This window comes from Oxyura jamaicensis, chromosome 2 (genome assembly GCF_011077185.1).
Source record: "Oxyura jamaicensis isolate SHBP4307 breed ruddy duck chromosome 2, BPBGC_Ojam_1.0, whole genome shotgun sequence".
NCBI lineage: Eukaryota > Metazoa > Chordata > Aves > Anseriformes > Anatidae > Oxyura > Oxyura jamaicensis.
In genome coordinates, this window is record NC_048894.1 from 21,411,478 (window position 1) to 21,429,548 (window position 18,071).

An 18,071-nucleotide genomic window follows, 5' to 3' on the forward strand; every position below is an offset into this window, starting at 1 on the left:
TGGAAAGGGAAGGAAATATTCTTTATTCCTTTTCCCTCCACTGATGGCTATAGAAGTGATTGTCAGGGTTTAATGACAAAATGGAACAGCAATTTATTTGCTCATTCTTTTTTATCTGAATCCTTCCTTCTTGATTTTTTTCAAGTCTTGTAAATGTGTGCATAAAAAACATTGTATATAAAAAACACAAGGCAACTCGCTTCAGTTGATCTTAGTGCTATGAATTCTAAAATGCTAAAAGTCTGTTGAATAAAGCTTTTATTTGGTTGAGAGAATGTCATTCATTGCCTCCACTGACCTCAGGACATAAAATAGCAGGAAGCTGTAAGGCCCTTCTCTGGGCACGGTTGAATCCTGCTTGTGAAAGGATGTTAGTTCTCCAGCGATGCCTGCAAATGCACCTAGCAGCGACCTGATCAAACCTGCAAGCCAGCTCCTGACGTGGTCTTCCTGGCAGGCTTCATGGTGAAGGTGATCTCCTCTGGCCAGCTGTGGCTCAGAAGGGCTAGGGCCACTTCTCAAGGCAGGGTCTAGTATCTTGATTTTCGGCTGTAATTAGAGACAATTGGCAGCAGTAATATGCGCGTGGTTTATGATAACAACAGTTCTTTTTTTTTTAGGTATTGTTTATACAGCTAAGCTTTGCCTGTAGCCATTTCTCTTTCTTGAAGCTGCAGCTTTAGAAGGATCGTTTTCAGCATACTGAGTTAAAAGAAGCAAGGGAGAGGAAATATGAATTGGTGCTAACTAAAGTTGCTTGGGAACAGGCATTGGCTTCTTCTGCGAAAGGAAGGGGCAGCCCACCTGGTTCTTCTGTGTACACAGAACCACTCAGACCAAGCTGCAATAAACCTGTATACCCAAACATTGTAAGCAGAATATTTGCTGTCACTTACCATGTATGATCTGTAGAGTTGTGTGCTTGACCCTCTGAACTGCGTGCTTTGAGAGCCTTCTGCCCTCACCCTTGCATGTCACTTGTTGAAAAAGAATTAGATAAAAAGCTGTGTGCAAATTCAGCCGTGGAGCTCTCAGCGGGTAGTGCCAGCTGTTACTACATATTAAAGTCACTGCAGAACAGAAAGGACAGAGGTTTACATTGTGTTGTCTTACCATTGCCCGCAACAAGGGGCACGCTTCTCTGGGGGCACTGGGCATGTACTGGGAAGAACCTCCTGATGGTGGAATTAAAGGGGGAGAGCTGATCTCTCTCCTTTGCAGCCTACTGCCTGGGTGAATTTCTCCCCATTTATGGGCAATGGGAAGAGGGAGAAAAAGGTGCTTTATTCCTTCAGTGCTGTAGCTATGAAAATGCCAGTCAGTTTAGTAGCAAAATAAACAAGCATTTATTCTGTTCTTCTTCAGTCAGACAACTTCTCATTTCATAGAATCATTAAGGTTGGAAAAGACCTTCAGAATCATCTGGTCCAACCATCCCCTACCACCAATGTCACCCGCTAAACCATGCCCCTAAGCACCACGTCCAAAATTCCTTGAACACCCCCTGGGACGGTGACTCCACCACCTCCCTGGGCAACCCGACCCAGCGCCTGACTGCTCTTTCTGAGAAGAAATGTCTCCTCATTTCCAGCCTGAACCTCCCTTTGGTGCAAGGCCATTCCCTTGTGTCCTATCTCTAGTTACCTGTGAGAAGAGGCCGACCCCCAGCTCCCCACAGCTTCCTTTCAGGCAGTTGCAGAGAGCAGTAAGGTCTCCCCGAGCCTCCGTTTCTGCAGACGAAACAACCTCAGCTCCCTCAGCTGCTCCTCACAGGGCTTGTGTTCCAGGCCCTTCACCAGCTTTGTAGCCCTTCTCTGGACATGCTCCAGGGCCTCCATGTCCTTATTGTAGTGAGGGGCCCAAAGCTGAACACAGCACTCGAGGTGTGGCTTCACCAGAGCTGAGTACAGGGGGACGATCACCTCCCTGCTCCTGCTGGCTGCACTACTCCTGGTACAAGCCAGGATGCTGTTGTGGCCTTCTTGGCCACCTGAGCACACTGTCGGCCTTTGTTTAATAATTATGTTTAAGAAGGGAAGGCTCAGAGAGATCTCAATGTGTACAGGTATCTGTAAGGAGGGTGTACAGAAGGTGGAGGCAGGCTCTTTCACAGGAGGTTCTCTCTTAGCATCAGGAAGCACTCCTGTGCTGTGTGGGTGACAAACCACTGACACCAGTTGCCCAGAGAGTTGTGGAGTTTCCCTGCTTGGAGATCTTCAGAAACTACCTGGACATGGTATAGGACAACCAGCTCTGGTCTGAGTGTTTCACCAGGTGAAGCCAAAATAGTTTTGATCCTTGTTAGTAAAAGAATGATGATGCAGAAGCAGACTGTGATGTATACGAAGCAGGAAGACCCTTGTGCTTCTAGGAATGGTGTGGGGTCTGTTCACTGCTGCAAATCCCAGCCAGGAATGAGTGACACAACATCTGTGTCTCCCGTATTTCTAATTTTGGTTTGGATAAATAGGCTGCAGTGTCCAAGTGCTCTGTAAGTAGTGAGTCAGTGGAAGGAAACCAAGAGGAATGAGGCAGGTGGAAAGATGGTGAGGGACGGGGAAAATAAAAATGATGGAGGAAGGAACATCATGAACATCGTGATAAGGGATAATACAGACAGCAGAAGGTTGATGAAGGAGGAGAGTGATTGCATGAGATGAAACCCAGGTACATGGTGAACTGAGGTGAATGAAATAAGACCGTGTTATTTCAGGCATTTACTAATTTACAGCTCAGTCTGGCAGGACTGCCAAAGCAAGAGGACCACACAAGATTTTGGTGAAAATAAGGCAAGAGGAGTTAAAGATCACTGTCTGGCACTTGCATTGGTTCCTTTTACAAATATTTATTCTCACTGTGTAAATAAAGAATAAACACGGAAGGAAGTATTAAGCTTGAGTCAATAAGTTAATGTCCAAGCAGAATGATCCATTTCACCTGTGGTGTTTCCTATACGTATTATGTTGGCTCTGAAATTGCATTTCATCAACAGCTTTAGGAAATCACATCTGCGGGAATATTTTAATGACGAATATTTTAAATATCTCATAATGTTCAAGAGGCTTCCTGTTTCATTTATTTTTTAATTACATTTTTCTGATTACAGTGTAAAGCAGAAAACATAATTCAGACTATGAAATAGAGTTTCTTTAAGGTATCTAATATGTTAAAGTCACTAGCAGTAAACTCTCCTTTTATACAAGAACCTCACAATAGAGGTGAATAAGATTGCTTTGGTAATGTTTTAAGCTAAATTAACAGTTATTAATCTTATTGTCACAGCAAAGTAAATGCAACGGGTCTGTCAGAATATGTTCTTTCTTTTAAAGTATGTTGCTTTTTCTCCCACCCCACTTTTTTTAACAGAACAACTGCTAATAAAAATGGAATTTACCAGTTTGAACAGGTCTCAAAGTGTAAGGCGATTCAGGACAATATTTTATCATCATCAATCAAAAAGAAAAGGTAGGTGTTTGCTGTGCTTTCTGCTTTGTTTGTTTTAAATAAAAGGCTAAAAGATTGTCCTCCTCTCTTGCATAATTCTTGATGATATTAATGTGGAACAGCACAACAGGAAACTGAAATTGTTCAACCAATGTTTGCTTGCATTTTTTCTTTGACATGTTATATTTATTCTAGGTTGGATTTTCTTTTTAATTCACATTGTAAGTCAACAAGATTTCTCATTCTCATTTTTTACAAGATATTTACAAAAAGGTAGACCAGAATCTGTGAGGAATAATTTCATTCTTGAATGTCTTCTTCCTGATTGGTGAACACTCCCGCTATGAGCAACCTTAGTTAATAGTTCTTTTCAGCATATTCACTAGATTAAGTACAGAAATGTACTAGTATAAAAACTTCTTAATTAATTGCTCTCATTATCATAATAACTAGTGCACAGGAAACTAATTATTCAATTTTAGGTACATCAAAACAAACAAAATTCCATTTCTGGTTTCCACTTGCTGTTCTACCTTTCTCTGACATGGAAAAAAATCCTTGCTATCAGCCCTGCTCAAATTCCTTCCCACTTGCTAAAGTGGAGGTGGGAGAAGCAGCCCATTACTTTTGACGTGTAACATGGTGCCAATAAGGATACAGCAATAAATAAAACATTGAAAGTAAGAAGAGCATTCTAATAGGACCAAGTGCTAGCTAAAAATTAATTATGTGCTATGATGTCTTTAAAATTGGAAGCTTTTTTTTTTTTCTTCATTTGTGAAGAGAAATGGAATGGAATGAGAAACAAAAACTTTGCTAAAAATAATTATGTGCTTTTCCCTATTCAAAGGACTGGGGAAGTCAAAATTTTCCTTAAGATAAAAAAAAAGAACCATTGAATCATAATTTTAAATATTCTCCTGTGCTTTCTGCCCCCTCTTCAATTTATCGTTGCATTTTAAGGTCTTCCACCCATTTTTAAGTCCCCATATTACCAGCATTTTGCCTTTACTATTCCAGTTCTTTTCTTTTTTCTCCTCTATAACCTCTTCTCCCACCACTGTTCCATCTCATCAGCGACACTATCATTGAAGTTTTACTCTTGAAAGGTGGTACTATGGTACTATGCTACCATTCCACTGCTAGTGAGAGCTGAAACAGATGTGGGCAAACAGAGGGCAAAGAATATAGCTGAAGTGCCTGTTCAATGCCAAGAGAAGCAGAAGCAGTCATTATATTGGCTCCCAAATCCAGCTCTGGCGGTATATATACTGTTATTTATCCTGTGTATAACAAAATTGTAGAGGCTGCAGGAATGCAGACTTGCTTTTTACATCTGGAACATTTTGAATCTGAGTTTATAGGAGAAACTTGAGGAAGAACCAGACCTTTATTTTGTGGCTAAAGAAAAAGGAGGTGAGCCATCTAATGGGCAGGTGGGAAGAGCAACTGATACTTGGAACAAAAGAGCAAAGCGTTCTTTTGTGCCATGAATATTGCAACTCATTGGCCTTTGCTGGGAGGAGCTGCTGGATGTTGGCTGCTTTTTCAGTGTGTGACCCATGGGCATGGTGTAGAAATGCTTTACATTGCAGCTTGAGACTTTCAGGGATGTTCTGGACTCTCTGGCCTCGCGAGCTGGCAGAGACTGGAAAAATTTCCTAGTTTAGAGCTTGTCAGATGATTTGATAGTAAAAAATGCTATGCAAGTGAGAAGTATTATTATAACAGGTATATGCTGGTGGTGATAAAGAGCTTGAAATGCTGTGTTCTGCTGGCAGCTTTCCATTTTCATTCTAGAGCAAACTCTGTGCACAGTCTCCCGAGGGCTTTAAAAACCAGTAGTTGTTTTTATAGTATTAAAGTCTCCAAAGGCATAAGAGATCCTCCATTTCTCTTGCTTTTCCTTCTGATGTTTTTGGTTTAGTTTCTTTCTTGAATGTAAGATGCCAAATAGGAAGTTCTCCCTTTTTCACGTCTGCTGCTCAATTTTCCTGCTAATTCAAATAGCTTTTTTTTTTTTTTTTTCAAGTAGATGTTAGTTCTAGCGAGTAACCATGGGGCTGCATCTGTCTGTCTGCTCTGACATCTTACCTGTTGTGTCCCTACTATCTCAGCAATGCTGTCCCTGCTGTTTTCTTTTAGATAGCTGCCAAGAATTAGAAGGCACTTTGTCAGTGCCTCAACTATGTGTAATAATTCCACATTAACCACGGCGTTTAATATAGAAGGCCAACCTCTTCCAGGTGTTTTTTGCCAGCAAGACTCATACAGTGTAAGTGAGCTTCCTACAACAGCAAATTTCTATAATGGCTAGGATGCAGGTGGCAGACAAAACTTGGACCGAACATGTTTCTTTTGCTGTTCTCAGCACTGTAATTACTGTCTCATCCACATATTGTTAGAGTTCAGTTTAACTGAGATTTTTTATCTTAATAATATAGATATTTTAGCATCATCAAACATGTACTCTAAGTTTCCAGGTGCCAGTGGAAATATAGGTATTGTTCCAGCTCTTTAAAATGAAACAGTGGAGAAAAGGACTGTCTAGGTTACAGCAGAGCTATGAAATAATATCTTGATGGCCTTCCTGGACTGATTCCACTGGAGCGTGTCCCTGAGGCTCCTTTAGAGCAGGAAATGCTAAAATAGGCTTTCTGAGAGGAAAACAAAGCTTTCTGGGCTGTAAACCCAGCTGCAGCAAATCCCAGGGCTTCGTTTTGAGTCTTTAAAAAAAAATAATCTATGGGAATATTGTCTGTGTTCAAGTAGAGTTCATTTCACGGAACTGAACGGAACAGACGCCTTACGTTGCTGCGGGCAGATGTGGCAGCTGCCTTGCAGAGCTCCTGTCCCCCAGGATTTGCTGCTGAGATATCTCTGATGCTTGTGGTGCTGTGCCAGCACTGGCAAAGATGAGGTCTGACAGGCTGTGGTGTCTCTGTAAGTCACAGGAGGAGCAGAACTGGGTGCACAGCGTGAACAGAGGCGTTGCTCCGTCCCGTAAGGGCCTGGGAGCAGTGGCTTCTTGGTGAGCCCTTGGACACCTCTGAGCAAGTGATTTCCATCCAGCACAGAGCAGTGGAAAGGCAGCAAAGTCCTTGCATTGATAGGTGTTTTTACCTTAGGTGCAGCTATACAGCTTCTGTTATACCTAGCAGAAGGCCCTCACAGTTTCTGACAGGCCTGTGCTTCTCATGAGGCCTTAATACTAGCACTGTGCATGATGCTTTAATTTTAATCCTTACCAAATGTTTCCCTGTAACTTGCTAATAACTTGTCGGTCCATGCCATTTCTTCCTGGTAATTTTCCTATTTGTTTCTGACTCTTATTTCATCTTATGGATGTCTTTAGGCTAGAATTTGCTTTCCTTTCCCTATATTTTTTCTTCTAGATAATGATAGCCTAAGTACATTTTCACACTCTGTTATCCTATTAATTTTTTTATTTTTTTACCTTAGGTCCCAACATCTAAGATTTATTTATTATTTAGCCTTAAGGAACAAAACTAGATGAGAGATTCAAAGTTAGCATTGGCTGTTCTGATCCTCTGCTTCTATCCCACCCTCCCCTGATGCACACGCTGCCTGTCCTGCCCTGTGCTCCTGCTCCTGCTGATGCTCCTCTGACCCTACAGACGAGCCAGTTTGGGTGGCTGCTTCAGCAAGAAACTAGTTCCACGTTCTGTGGCTGCAGTTGTGAAGCTGTGGCTGCAGTTGTGAAGCTGCTAACACAACGTACCAACAGGCAGCTGCCAAAGTAGGAAGGCTTTGTTCCCAGTTTCTCCACTCCTGTCACTTCTTATACTGGCAGTGGTGTTTGATGGGGTCTTTCCTGATGCAGTTTAACACATTAAAGCAGAAGAAAATATATATGCTTATTATTTTATTTTACTTTTTTAATTCTGGATTACTTTTTTTTTTTCTATGGTAGTGACCTAGGGAGACATTTGCCCAGGGCAAAAGCTGGTAAAAACAAAACGGGGGGGGTCAAGTAAGTACCAGCCATGGTACCAGGAGGAAAACAGACATGGAGTTGGACTGGAAGGAGGAGGAAGGAACTGCACCAGTTCAGATTGGCCACAGCTGCAATGGAACCAGTGGCACTCTGCTCCTACTTCTGCCCATTTCTTCCTGCTCTCTTATAGTGTGAGGACTCAGTAAAATCAGTTTGGTCACAATGATTTGGTTCCTTAGGTGTTTTCTGTGTCTGGTAATGCTTCTTGTGTTTGCGTAGAGAGTGAAGTCATGCATGTTGTCACAGGTGCAAACTTGAGGCAAACACCAATTCCAGTGCAGAATTCCTCTGTGAAAGTTTCATTTCTTTTGCCATGTGGAAATGGAAAGTGATTTTACTCTGGGGTAGACAAACCGGTTAACTCTTAACAGTAGCAGTACTTCTATGAAGTAAACAAACAAAAAGAAAAGAGTTCTGTTTTTTCAAATGTTTACCATAAAGCTGTGGTACTAATTAAAGCATGTTGAACATGGAGAGAGAAGGAAGCTTTCGGGTTGTTGAGTGCTCTTCTGTTGCAAGCCATCATTGCCATTTTGTTTTCCTTTTTATCAGTTCTCATGCTCCATTTAAAAACAAAGTGAGGTTTCATGCCTTCCCACGTTTGTTTTAAGGTTGTTTGAAATACACACTTCTAAGTTCCAGGTTAAATAAACTCATGATCGTTTGGGTTTGGGCCAACACCAAGCCATTTTTGCTAAAATGGTACAAGGTAGATATTTGCTGGAGACATGAGTCACATAGAATTTGTAGCCTTGACATCCACGTCATCTCTTATTCCATCTGCCCAGTCCTCCTTTTAAGTCAGAGTCATTGTTTTTAAAAACCTTCTAGAAGGAAACAAGCACAAACGGGAGAGTTAACATTGAACCGGGGAAGGAATGTCTCAGTTCTTTTTGGTTACACGGTCTGCTGTATTTCACATAGGGACAAATTTACATCACTTGAAACAACCCATAAAAGGAGCAGAAAACTCTTTGGGTACATGTACCCCTCTGGTGCTTAGTGCTGGCTGATGTAAAACACTTTTTTAATTTAAAAGATAGTCTGAAGGAAACATTATATCTGTAAATACTGGTTTATGGTCTTAGATGACCGAATTGAGCTTTGGGGACTGGATAAGATGAACGAAGGAAAAGGCATAAAAAGTGTAATTTTAGTCTTTGCTTCCAAGAGGCACATGTCAAAACCATTTTGAAGTTTAAAACACCAAATACAAGGAACAGGGGATTTGTATTATTTTGGACTTTTGTACAAGAGAATTTTTGAGGCAACTAATAACTTCAAGATATTTATGGTTGAATACTTACATTTGAAACCAAAGTAATTTGAAAGTTTCTGAAAAGAAAAGTTCATTAGGACGTCATTATTAAGAACCAATGTTTAATAGGTCATGCTAATTAAATGAGGACAGTACTGTTACAAATTATGGAAATAAAATAGGTCATGGAGTTCTAAAAGCAAACTTATATATGCACCATGCGCATTATTATTAATACATGCATCATTTGAATGTTTTAGAGACTGTTTCTAAATATATATATTCAAGTGTTTGATGTTGTTGCCTTTTTTAGATATTCAGAAGATTATTATCTTCACATAGTCAAAAAGCTACAGAACTGCACGTGGATAAGGAGACCAGAAGAATCTGCAAAATTCAGGTAATTTTGTCTCATTTAGAAAAACTGTTTACTCTAGACTTGTCTAACAAGCCATAAATTCAGATCTTCCGTTTTGAAAAGATAATTTTGTATTATTTTCAGACTTCATTTGTAGTAATACATTTGTATTATGCTTTTGATGCTGGGACTCTTCTTGTTTATTTGAATTGAACTGTGCAAACTGAGTAAGATAAAAGAACTACACAAATGAAGTAATTTCACAAATCTCCTCTATAATAAATAGTTAACTAACTGATCTAGAACGGATTAAAACGATTCCTGACACAAAACCTACAGTATTAAAGAAAACAAGTAATGTGATGTTATCCATCTGAACTGGCACCCTGGCAGAGACTGTAATGAAGCACTTTATGTCTTAACCCAAGACCATTGCTTCTATTGCAGCAGTGCCCTAGGCACTTGTTAGGTTTGACTCCGTCATGGCCTCTATGCATATAAACAGATGACTACACCTGTCATTGTTCAGGTTGGCACATAAGTATGTGCTCAGTAGGGACAGAGATCCCTGAAAAGCTTCCACATTCATTTGGAAATGCATCATGCTGTGTTTACAGAACAGCTTCCCTGTGCCAATTCTATTTTTCTCAGGGGCAGATACTCTCTTGAATTACATAATTACACAGATCAGAATTAAAGATTCTATCAAGATCATTAAAAATAATTAAACTGTCCTACCTTCCAACTCTTTGGAACTGACTAGCACTGAAAACTTAACATCCACATGCTCAGCTTGATGCTACTGGAAGAAATTGTTGGTGGAGGAGGGGAGGAAGGAAAGCTTTTTGTGCAACATAAATTGCTGGGTTTGGTGTGTATCGTAACTGATTAATAGTGTTTCCTGAAGCCAAGGTACTATATTACAGAGAGTTAAGGTCTAAGAAACTTTCAATTAACTCAGGCAGGCTTTAGCTATGCACAGAGATATCAGAGCATGATAAGGCACTGTTGAAGCAGTCCTTTCTGGTTCAGAACAGGTGGGTGTTTTGTACAGAGCTGACAAGAGGTAAAACTACTCTCATTTGCTGTTCACACTGCTAGAGTTCAGTTAGAGTTTTTGCTTTCCTTTTTTTTTTTTTTAACTTCTCTTCCTTCTGAACCTCTCTTCCTTCCTTCCTTCAGCCACCACTTCACAGCAATTTGCCATTTCTGCTGTGCTAGATGCACAAGTCAGAGTAACTGCTCCCTGTTCCAGCTTTGCTTCTTTCCTTTTTATTGCTTCCACAATCTACCTTCCACTGAGCCAACATCTACATCTTCCAGGCCTGTGAGACTGCAAATGACACCTTCTATCTAAACCCTCACATACGGCTGTTGGACTTTGAGGACGAGACACTCACTCTTCCATATGCTATCTTTTTGCCTGCTGGCAAGGATAGTGAGTCATAAGTGGTCAAAGTGGGTTATAAAACCAGTGATCAGACTGGAAATATACAAAAGAGCAAACTGTGGGGTGCACAAAGCCATCTAGAACATGTGGATTGTATTTACACTGAGGTGAGCTTGCCAGCTTTAACTTAGCCCTAACACCAGGTGAAAAAAATCTTTTTCAACCCATAATTCAGCACAGGCTGGATAAGCTCCTTTGACATTCAAGAACTCTGCTGTTAGGGTTTCAATGCTTTTTAACATCCAGACTGGCTGGGATACTGGCTAGTTCACATATAACAACCCGTGGTGTAATTGCAGTTCTGAAGACAACATTCTGTATTCTTCTCTCTGTATGAAATTTGACCTGCATTGATATCGTCCAAAAGTTCTATTGATATGACCAAGAACTGGTTCTTTGGTTTGAGGCATTGCTGATGATTATCATACAAAAGCTTTGTGCTTTTGCTTAAATCTTTTATTTCTTTCTCTCATTTTTTTTTTCTCTCTCAGAGTAATTTTCTCTGTTATTTTCTGGAAACAGGATATTAAAATTTTACAGCTATCCTTGCTCCCAGACCATATTGGAGATTTTCAAGGCTCCCAGTTTCTTAGTAGTTGGTCAAAACAAACTTTTAAAGAAAGAAAAAAGAGAGAAAAACAAATTCAGTATAAGATGTACTGTATAAATCAATATACACTCCGTGCTTATTGCACCCCCAGCCTTGTTTATTAGACTTAAGCATGAGAGCCTGGAAATATCCTTGAAAGGATGCTCTAGCTGAGAAGAAATGCATTGACAGAGCTCTATGGGGAACAGAGCTTCTAGAAATGTGGCAAAATTAATGATTTAATAATCCCTTGGCAGTGCATCTCTTCCTTCTTCTAACATTGTGTAGTATCAGTAATGCATAATAATTGTGTAATATAAATATTATTCAGTTCTAAAAATCTCATTAAGTGGGTAGATAAACACACCCATTTTGCAGGAGAGGAAATTAATCTCGGAGGGGCCGTGCAGCAGGAATTAGGTAATGCAGCTAGCCACCTTCAGGAGGGGAGCCTGAAACTGCCTGTCACATTATTCACCTGCCAGTGCCACCAGAAGTCTGCCCGCTGACTAGACTGCAGAGAAGCTGCTTGACTTCTTTCCCTGTTTGCCCATCTGTTAAATGGAGTGAACACTTACATGCTTCTCAGGCATGGTGTCAATTGTATAACATCTCTGTATTATTCTGAAGTTCTGAAGAACTAGCATGCATATTTATAAGGGATTTAATGTCTTATGCTCCAGGGCATAAACTAACCTCTAATTAATAAGGTTCAACAGAAGCTTCCCCAGGGGTAGTGAATTTCTCAAAGAAGCTTTCTTATGTTTTCATTTGCAGCTTTTGCTGTTGGCTACTATCATACTGGTAGTGGGGTGAATGAATATGTGATCCAATCCAATAACTCTTGTGTTCCTAGAAGACAGCACTGTGTGCCAATGAGTACACATCATTTCTCCTTGTAAGCCAAACTCCCAGCAGATCAAAGCCAAAAAAAAAAAAAAAAAAAAAAAAAAGTAAGAATTAGAACTGCAATACAGGAAAGAAAGACTTGTCTTGTGTATTGGCAAAAGGGCTACAGCTGACAGCCCTGCTTTGCACAAACCACAGTGCTTGTGCCAAGACATTGTACAAAAAGCAGAGCAGGATTCCAGGTTGACCCTCCTCTACCTAGCTCAGCTTTGCCATGCAGCTGTGTGAACTGAGTCCATTCATTGTCAGAGAGCTGCCCTTTTCCCTTTCCAAATGTTATCTTCTAAAGCTGCTCCAGCTTGTGTGCTCACATCTGCTAGACTACATATCTGTCTGGCAGTGGTCTGTGGTTCTTGACAATCGTGTGGTATTTACCCATGCATTTCTCAAAGTCAAAAAGAATCATGAGGCAGTACAAGCCATGATGTCCTCTTTAATATCTCTCATACCCACAGTCTCTCTTCTGTGGCGGATTTTTGTCCAGCCTCTGTCAGGTTCTCAGAGCTTCATTTAATTCAGTATCTGAAATGCTGACATCAGCACTGCTAGATTGAGGCTAACCTTGGAGAAGCTTGTGCAAGCACTTTGTTCATTGCTCCAGCAATCTAGTTAAGATTTGGAGTGCCCCATGTAATTGTTTGTTAGCCCCTGCTAAGGAGTTCCTTAACACTTGATGCTCGCAAAGGTGGTGTACATATAGCCGTGCTGTTAATTTACTGGTACAAATGGCATCCTACTAAAAGCAATTTAGGGAAACTCTTCACCACCATTTATGTATATGCTACTGACAAATGGGGAAATATTAAAGTTTTTATTCAGACCTTTCTTTTATACAATTCAGCTGTGCTTCTCTTACCCTTTTTTATTATTTCTCTTGTTCTTCATGGCTCTACAATCATCTAGCTTCTTCACATTATCCTTTTGCTACTATGCTCACCTAAATTCTTCCTCCTTTTTCAGATTTACATCAGCTCTAACTTGTTTTAGACAAAGCAAGTCCTCGGATTTCTTGCTTATTAGAGAGGATTGATGCAAACTGGGAAAGGGAGGTGAAATAATCTCACTGCTGCCTGGAAGCATCCTTCTTAAAGCTCTAGAAAAAAAGCTGTGTGGGGTAGCTTCCTCTGCAAAGACTCTTCTAGCTACAGTCAGTAGAGTCTTAGGTTCCCTAGGTAACCTGAATATTAATTATTATATTAGTATTCTTCAAAGGTTTTCCACTTAAAAGAAATGTTTCATTAGTGCAACAAATTACAGAACCCAATTGGGTGGAAGCTGTAATTGGTTTTTACACCTCCACATCCCTTTGCTTTACAGACTTTTAAGCTTGATGTATTCTCATTTGGGCTATGCTCCCATGGTGGCAAATAATCTGCAGTTCCTTCAAATTGTTGCAACTCCTGTTTTTGCTGGAAGCTAGGAAATAACTAAAAAAAAAAGCCCTCAAAATGGCTGGGGAGGAGGAGAGGGGGGATATGGAGAAGGGCTGAGCAGATGCTGTGTTTCAAAGAAGCCTCTGGGCACTGTATTTCTGGGCTACCTTGCTGAGCTTGGAGCCTGGCGTAGTGAGTGATACAGCAGTTCTTCAGGAGCAGTTTTGTTCTGTGATAGCCCCGTGTGAGCTGTAGACTCTGGCTCCCCTCCCTGTGCAAATACCATTCCTGAAAATCTTATTTGCATTTGATAATGAAAAGGAAAGGAGACTTCTACGTGTAAAATACAGTTCTAAAAATCCTGATATTACACCAGTTTAGCCAGCAGACCGCTTCACAGCTACCAAAATATTTGTAACCTTTTCCTTTTTAGGGAACATTACTACTTTAAAAAAGAACCCTAGATCTTGAAAAGAAATAGTTGAGATCAACCCGTTTTCCTAGCCCTGTTATTTACTCTTCTGCTTTTTATTCCAGTCCATTTCTATTACTCTTTTTCCACTTTAATATCTCATCTGAAAAGTGTGATAAACATTACTGCAGATTATAGAATCTCTCTGCTTCTTGGAAGGATTAATTTGTAGGACGTTGCACTCTAGCATATATAACACTATTGCTTAACACAGCTGTGTACTGCAGTGAAACAGTTGAAACACAAATAAAATACCCTGCAAGGTCAATTTATGCTTACATAAGATCACACCACCACATAATCAATAGCTTTCCTAACACTAAACAGATCAATAATTCCACTGTACTCTCTGAAATCTTCCATTCCAGTATACAAGAAAGAACTCGGAGATTACGGTGTGACTTAAGAACGCATTTGCTGCGTGTTTAATAGACCATATGTAAAATCAGAAGTATATATTCAGAGACATTTTTCCATTTCAGAAGAGAAAAAGGCTGGGTCGAGACAGAGGGATTGGCGACAGGTTGGAGAAATGGATTAATCTTTTAATTGCTTTGCAGAGTTTATACTTTCCTAAATGTTGGAAGATTCCTGTAAAGAAAGGCTGATTTTGAAACAGATTTAGTTACATTTTTATGGTTGACTCTTTACATATTCTTTGGTTTGAAAATTTTATTGCATGTGTTATGTATTCAGCCTTGGTTTCAAGTTCAACTTTGTTGGATTTCATTGTCTTAGACATAAATGATGTTACTTCGTTTATAAACAGTTCAAGGGCTGTCAGTGTAGCATATCCCTTCAGCATATTCTGTTCCAGATATATTTAACCACGCTTTTTTAAAAGATTGGAATATGTCATAATATGCCTCATTGCACTTTGATGCTATTGACTTGGATTGACAAAAGCCTGGAGAAATCAGTAACGTGGTCTAGTGTCCTCAGTGCAGTACGGTAAGATAATTGTTTGCTCATTGTAAAAGATTACAGGAGTGGCCATAGATAAGAGGTCCTCTCACTGTCTGTGATTGCACCTTTTACATTCTGCTGCTACACTGAGGAATTTGTTACGGGTTCTTTGTATTTTCTCTTCAGTGTGAACCCTCAAGTCTTTGTCATCTTCACATGTACAGTACAATAGCTTGCATGAACCGACGGTTGCAAATACCCAAGCTAAGTGAAAAACTAAAATAAGCTCTTGGAAAAAAAAGGATTTTCTCTGGTTGTTAGTACTCCACAGACATTTGTTACTTTGAATACTTTGTCTTTTATTCAAATGATATTAAAAGCCATGTTGTGAAATACACGTAGCACCAGGCTCCGAGGAGTTACAGCTTTAAATAATTGCCATTCTTACTTTGTGTTTGGTTATCTATTTTATGTGGTGTTTCAGTTCCTGACTGAGTAACTGAAGAGCCACAAAGAGGTATGACAGTAAGCATTGCTGGTGTGGATAGTGTGCAAATGCTGTATAATAAGAGTGACATGACATGCTTTTTGCAAACCAGCATTCACTTACACAGATATTTATGAAAGGTGAATTGAAGAGATTACGGTTTGTACAAATACAGAGCTTGAAGGGATCCTAAGACTATCTGGTTTCTGAACTATCTTTGTAGTCCATCTTGACTTAGACAGAATCAAACTTATTCAGAACATTACTGAAAGACATTTGGCCATATATGTATTAAAAATCTCCAGTTGATGAGATTCTGCGGCTTACCCAAGCAACCTGTTTCAGTGTGCTTCCTAACAGAGAATTTAAGCTTTCTTTTGTGCAAATTAAGATGATTTCTTCTCACCCTTCCCCCAGTGGCCTTAGTGGACATTTGAGCATCTACTTTTTAGAGCAATGTTTTACCCTACATCCATTTTTCCCTTCTCCCACTGCAATTTAGTCCAATGTATAATCACTGTGATAAATTTCACACTGCTGTCCTCAGCAATGAAGAATGCCTTCTGGCCTCATGTCTCCAGGCACTGGTGTCACACTGAAGTGTAATGTACAGAAAATAAGTCTTGTGAAGATCAGAGAGTTGTGTCAGATTCTGCCAACTCACGTGCCATTGGGGGGACAGTAACCCCCTGAGGATCACAGTTAACTGTGTTGGCCAGTGGTCTGGCTCTAGATTGGAGCAGACTGTGCCAGTGGTATATTCTTTTTTTTTTTTTTTTTTTTTTTTTTTTTTTTTTTTTGTGCCACAAATTATTAGGGTGAGTAAGATTTTTGTGCAGAAGCAAACGCCTGCAGGTATTTATCTGAATATACGTTTTTGAAAAATACAGAACAAAATGACTTTAGCTAAGCGTCTCTGATGAAAGAAAGTATTCTGAATAAAAACCATCATGCTTTCTGCGGGAAGATGAAGCAAGGGTCCTCTTGCTGCTTATATTAGTAATGGGGAGGAGTGTTCAGGGTCTTTTAAACTCTGCAAAATCTGTTTGCATAAAGACAGATTTCACTGTTATTAACTGTTACATTCTTCCCATTCCACTCAGGATAAGGACAAAGCTGGCTTTTGGATCTGCTGAGAGACTCTGCTAGCCCTTGGTTAACCAACTGCATTAGCCTTTATGGCGGGTTCAAAACGAGCTTTTGGAAGGAAAGTGTTGAGACATTTGCAGTCTCTTCAGGATATGCACATACTGTGTCTTGTCAGCAGGCATGTGCGGGCTGTGCCCAAGCACTGAACCAGCTCAGAGACATATATTTGTGCAGAACCAGGCTGAGCTAATTAATTTTGCAGCTGGGAGGGATAGTACAGTAGTTCTGAGCTTCCCGGCTACACAGCTACTACAGAAGCTGTAAAGAAACTGCACCAGCATGTTTAGATCCTGCAGATACTTAGACATCTGACTTCAGTTAACGAAATAAAGTATAGCATTTGTGTGGTGGGTTTGGGTTGCGCAGAGGATTTTTGACACAGGTGATATCCACGCAGCAGTCCTGTATTACTGCCCACGGTTCAATATGGACTAACTGCACAGGAGTTGGAAAATTTCATTCCTTTGTCTTGTCTCAATACTTTGAAGTCTTGCTTCAGAAAACAGGATTTTCTTAAGTTCTCAGTGCCTGCAAAGCAGAATAAACTATCTAGATGCTGTGTGGGCTCAGAATCCCATCTCAGTTGACCTCGATAGAGAACCGGTTCCAGTGTTGCTGGTCCACGAAGGAAGAAATTCAGCAAAAGCATCTGACAATCAATAAAAAGCATTCTTCAGTTCAACAATGACTCTGTGTTTTCTAATACAAACCAATCTACAGAGACAAATGCACCGCACCGCTCTGGTGAGGTTATTGATTAAGGCTATCATGACTGTACTTCCTCAGGTTTATGAGATACATATTATCAGTTCAAATGGTGTAGCAGCTCTGATAACAATTGGCACTTAAACCTCAGTGTAAGATGTGCCCATGTTCTTACACATAAATGGGGTGGATGCACAACCCATATAGCAACATCCCAACTTCCAAGAGCAGTCCCCATATCAGCATTTTCTCTTAGTCTGAACAGACAACATGGATTTCTTTCCGTCCTTCCAAGGGAAATTTAGAGTTTGGCTTTCAGGTAGTATAATTTGGTGCTGTTATGATTCTGACCTTTGTCTCCAACCATCTAGTGAGGAATTGTATTTTAGATTTTACCAATTTCTCTCTCCTCAGGTGTCATGATACACGTTAAAGTTTTGTCTTGTCTTTGCACCACCTCACATATCATACCTGTTAAAGAAACAATTTGTACAATACATGTCACAGTCTCATGAAATACAAGCACTTCAGGGTGTCATTAGCTCATGACAGAGACCATGACATTAATATTAGGATGACAGTGGTGCTAATAGATTACCTGAACTGCCCAGTCTGTACCCCTTTCATTGTTTGCATTGGAGAGATGCCCCATGTCCCAGCTTGTAAAAGTCTTACATGAACAGACTGCTGAGAATGTTGCCACTGGGTATTGCTGTCTGCAGCTACACACTTTCCTGCTAGAGCTTTGTACGTGGATGCGTGGACACTGTGGAAGTCTGTCCTGATTTGATCTAGGTAATAGGTTTTTATTGTTATGTCTTTAGCATGTATGCTGTTAGGTAATATAAGAATATAGACCAATATGTCAATATGTATTCTCGCTGCATTTCTGAACTAGTCTGGCTCTGTTTTACTTCCTCAGTGAATCCATAATATTAATTTAAGCGATTACT

General features: G+C 40.1%; 1 protein-coding gene across 2 annotated transcripts in view; it reads left to right on the forward strand.

Moving 5' to 3' along the window:
• ST8SIA6 (ST8 alpha-N-acetyl-neuraminide alpha-2,8-sialyltransferase 6) overlaps positions 1–18,071 on the forward strand; it is a 40,842-nt gene that overhangs the window by 7,315 nt on the left and 15,456 nt on the right. For both annotated transcript variants that reach the window (XM_035318377.1, XM_035318376.1), the window contains exons 3-4: positions 3,367–3,465; positions 9,034–9,120. In XM_035318377.1, the coding sequence (XP_035174268.1) occupies positions 3,367–3,465; positions 9,034–9,120 (186 nt within the window). The remainder of the gene's footprint in view (positions 1–3,366; positions 3,466–9,033; positions 9,121–18,071) is intronic.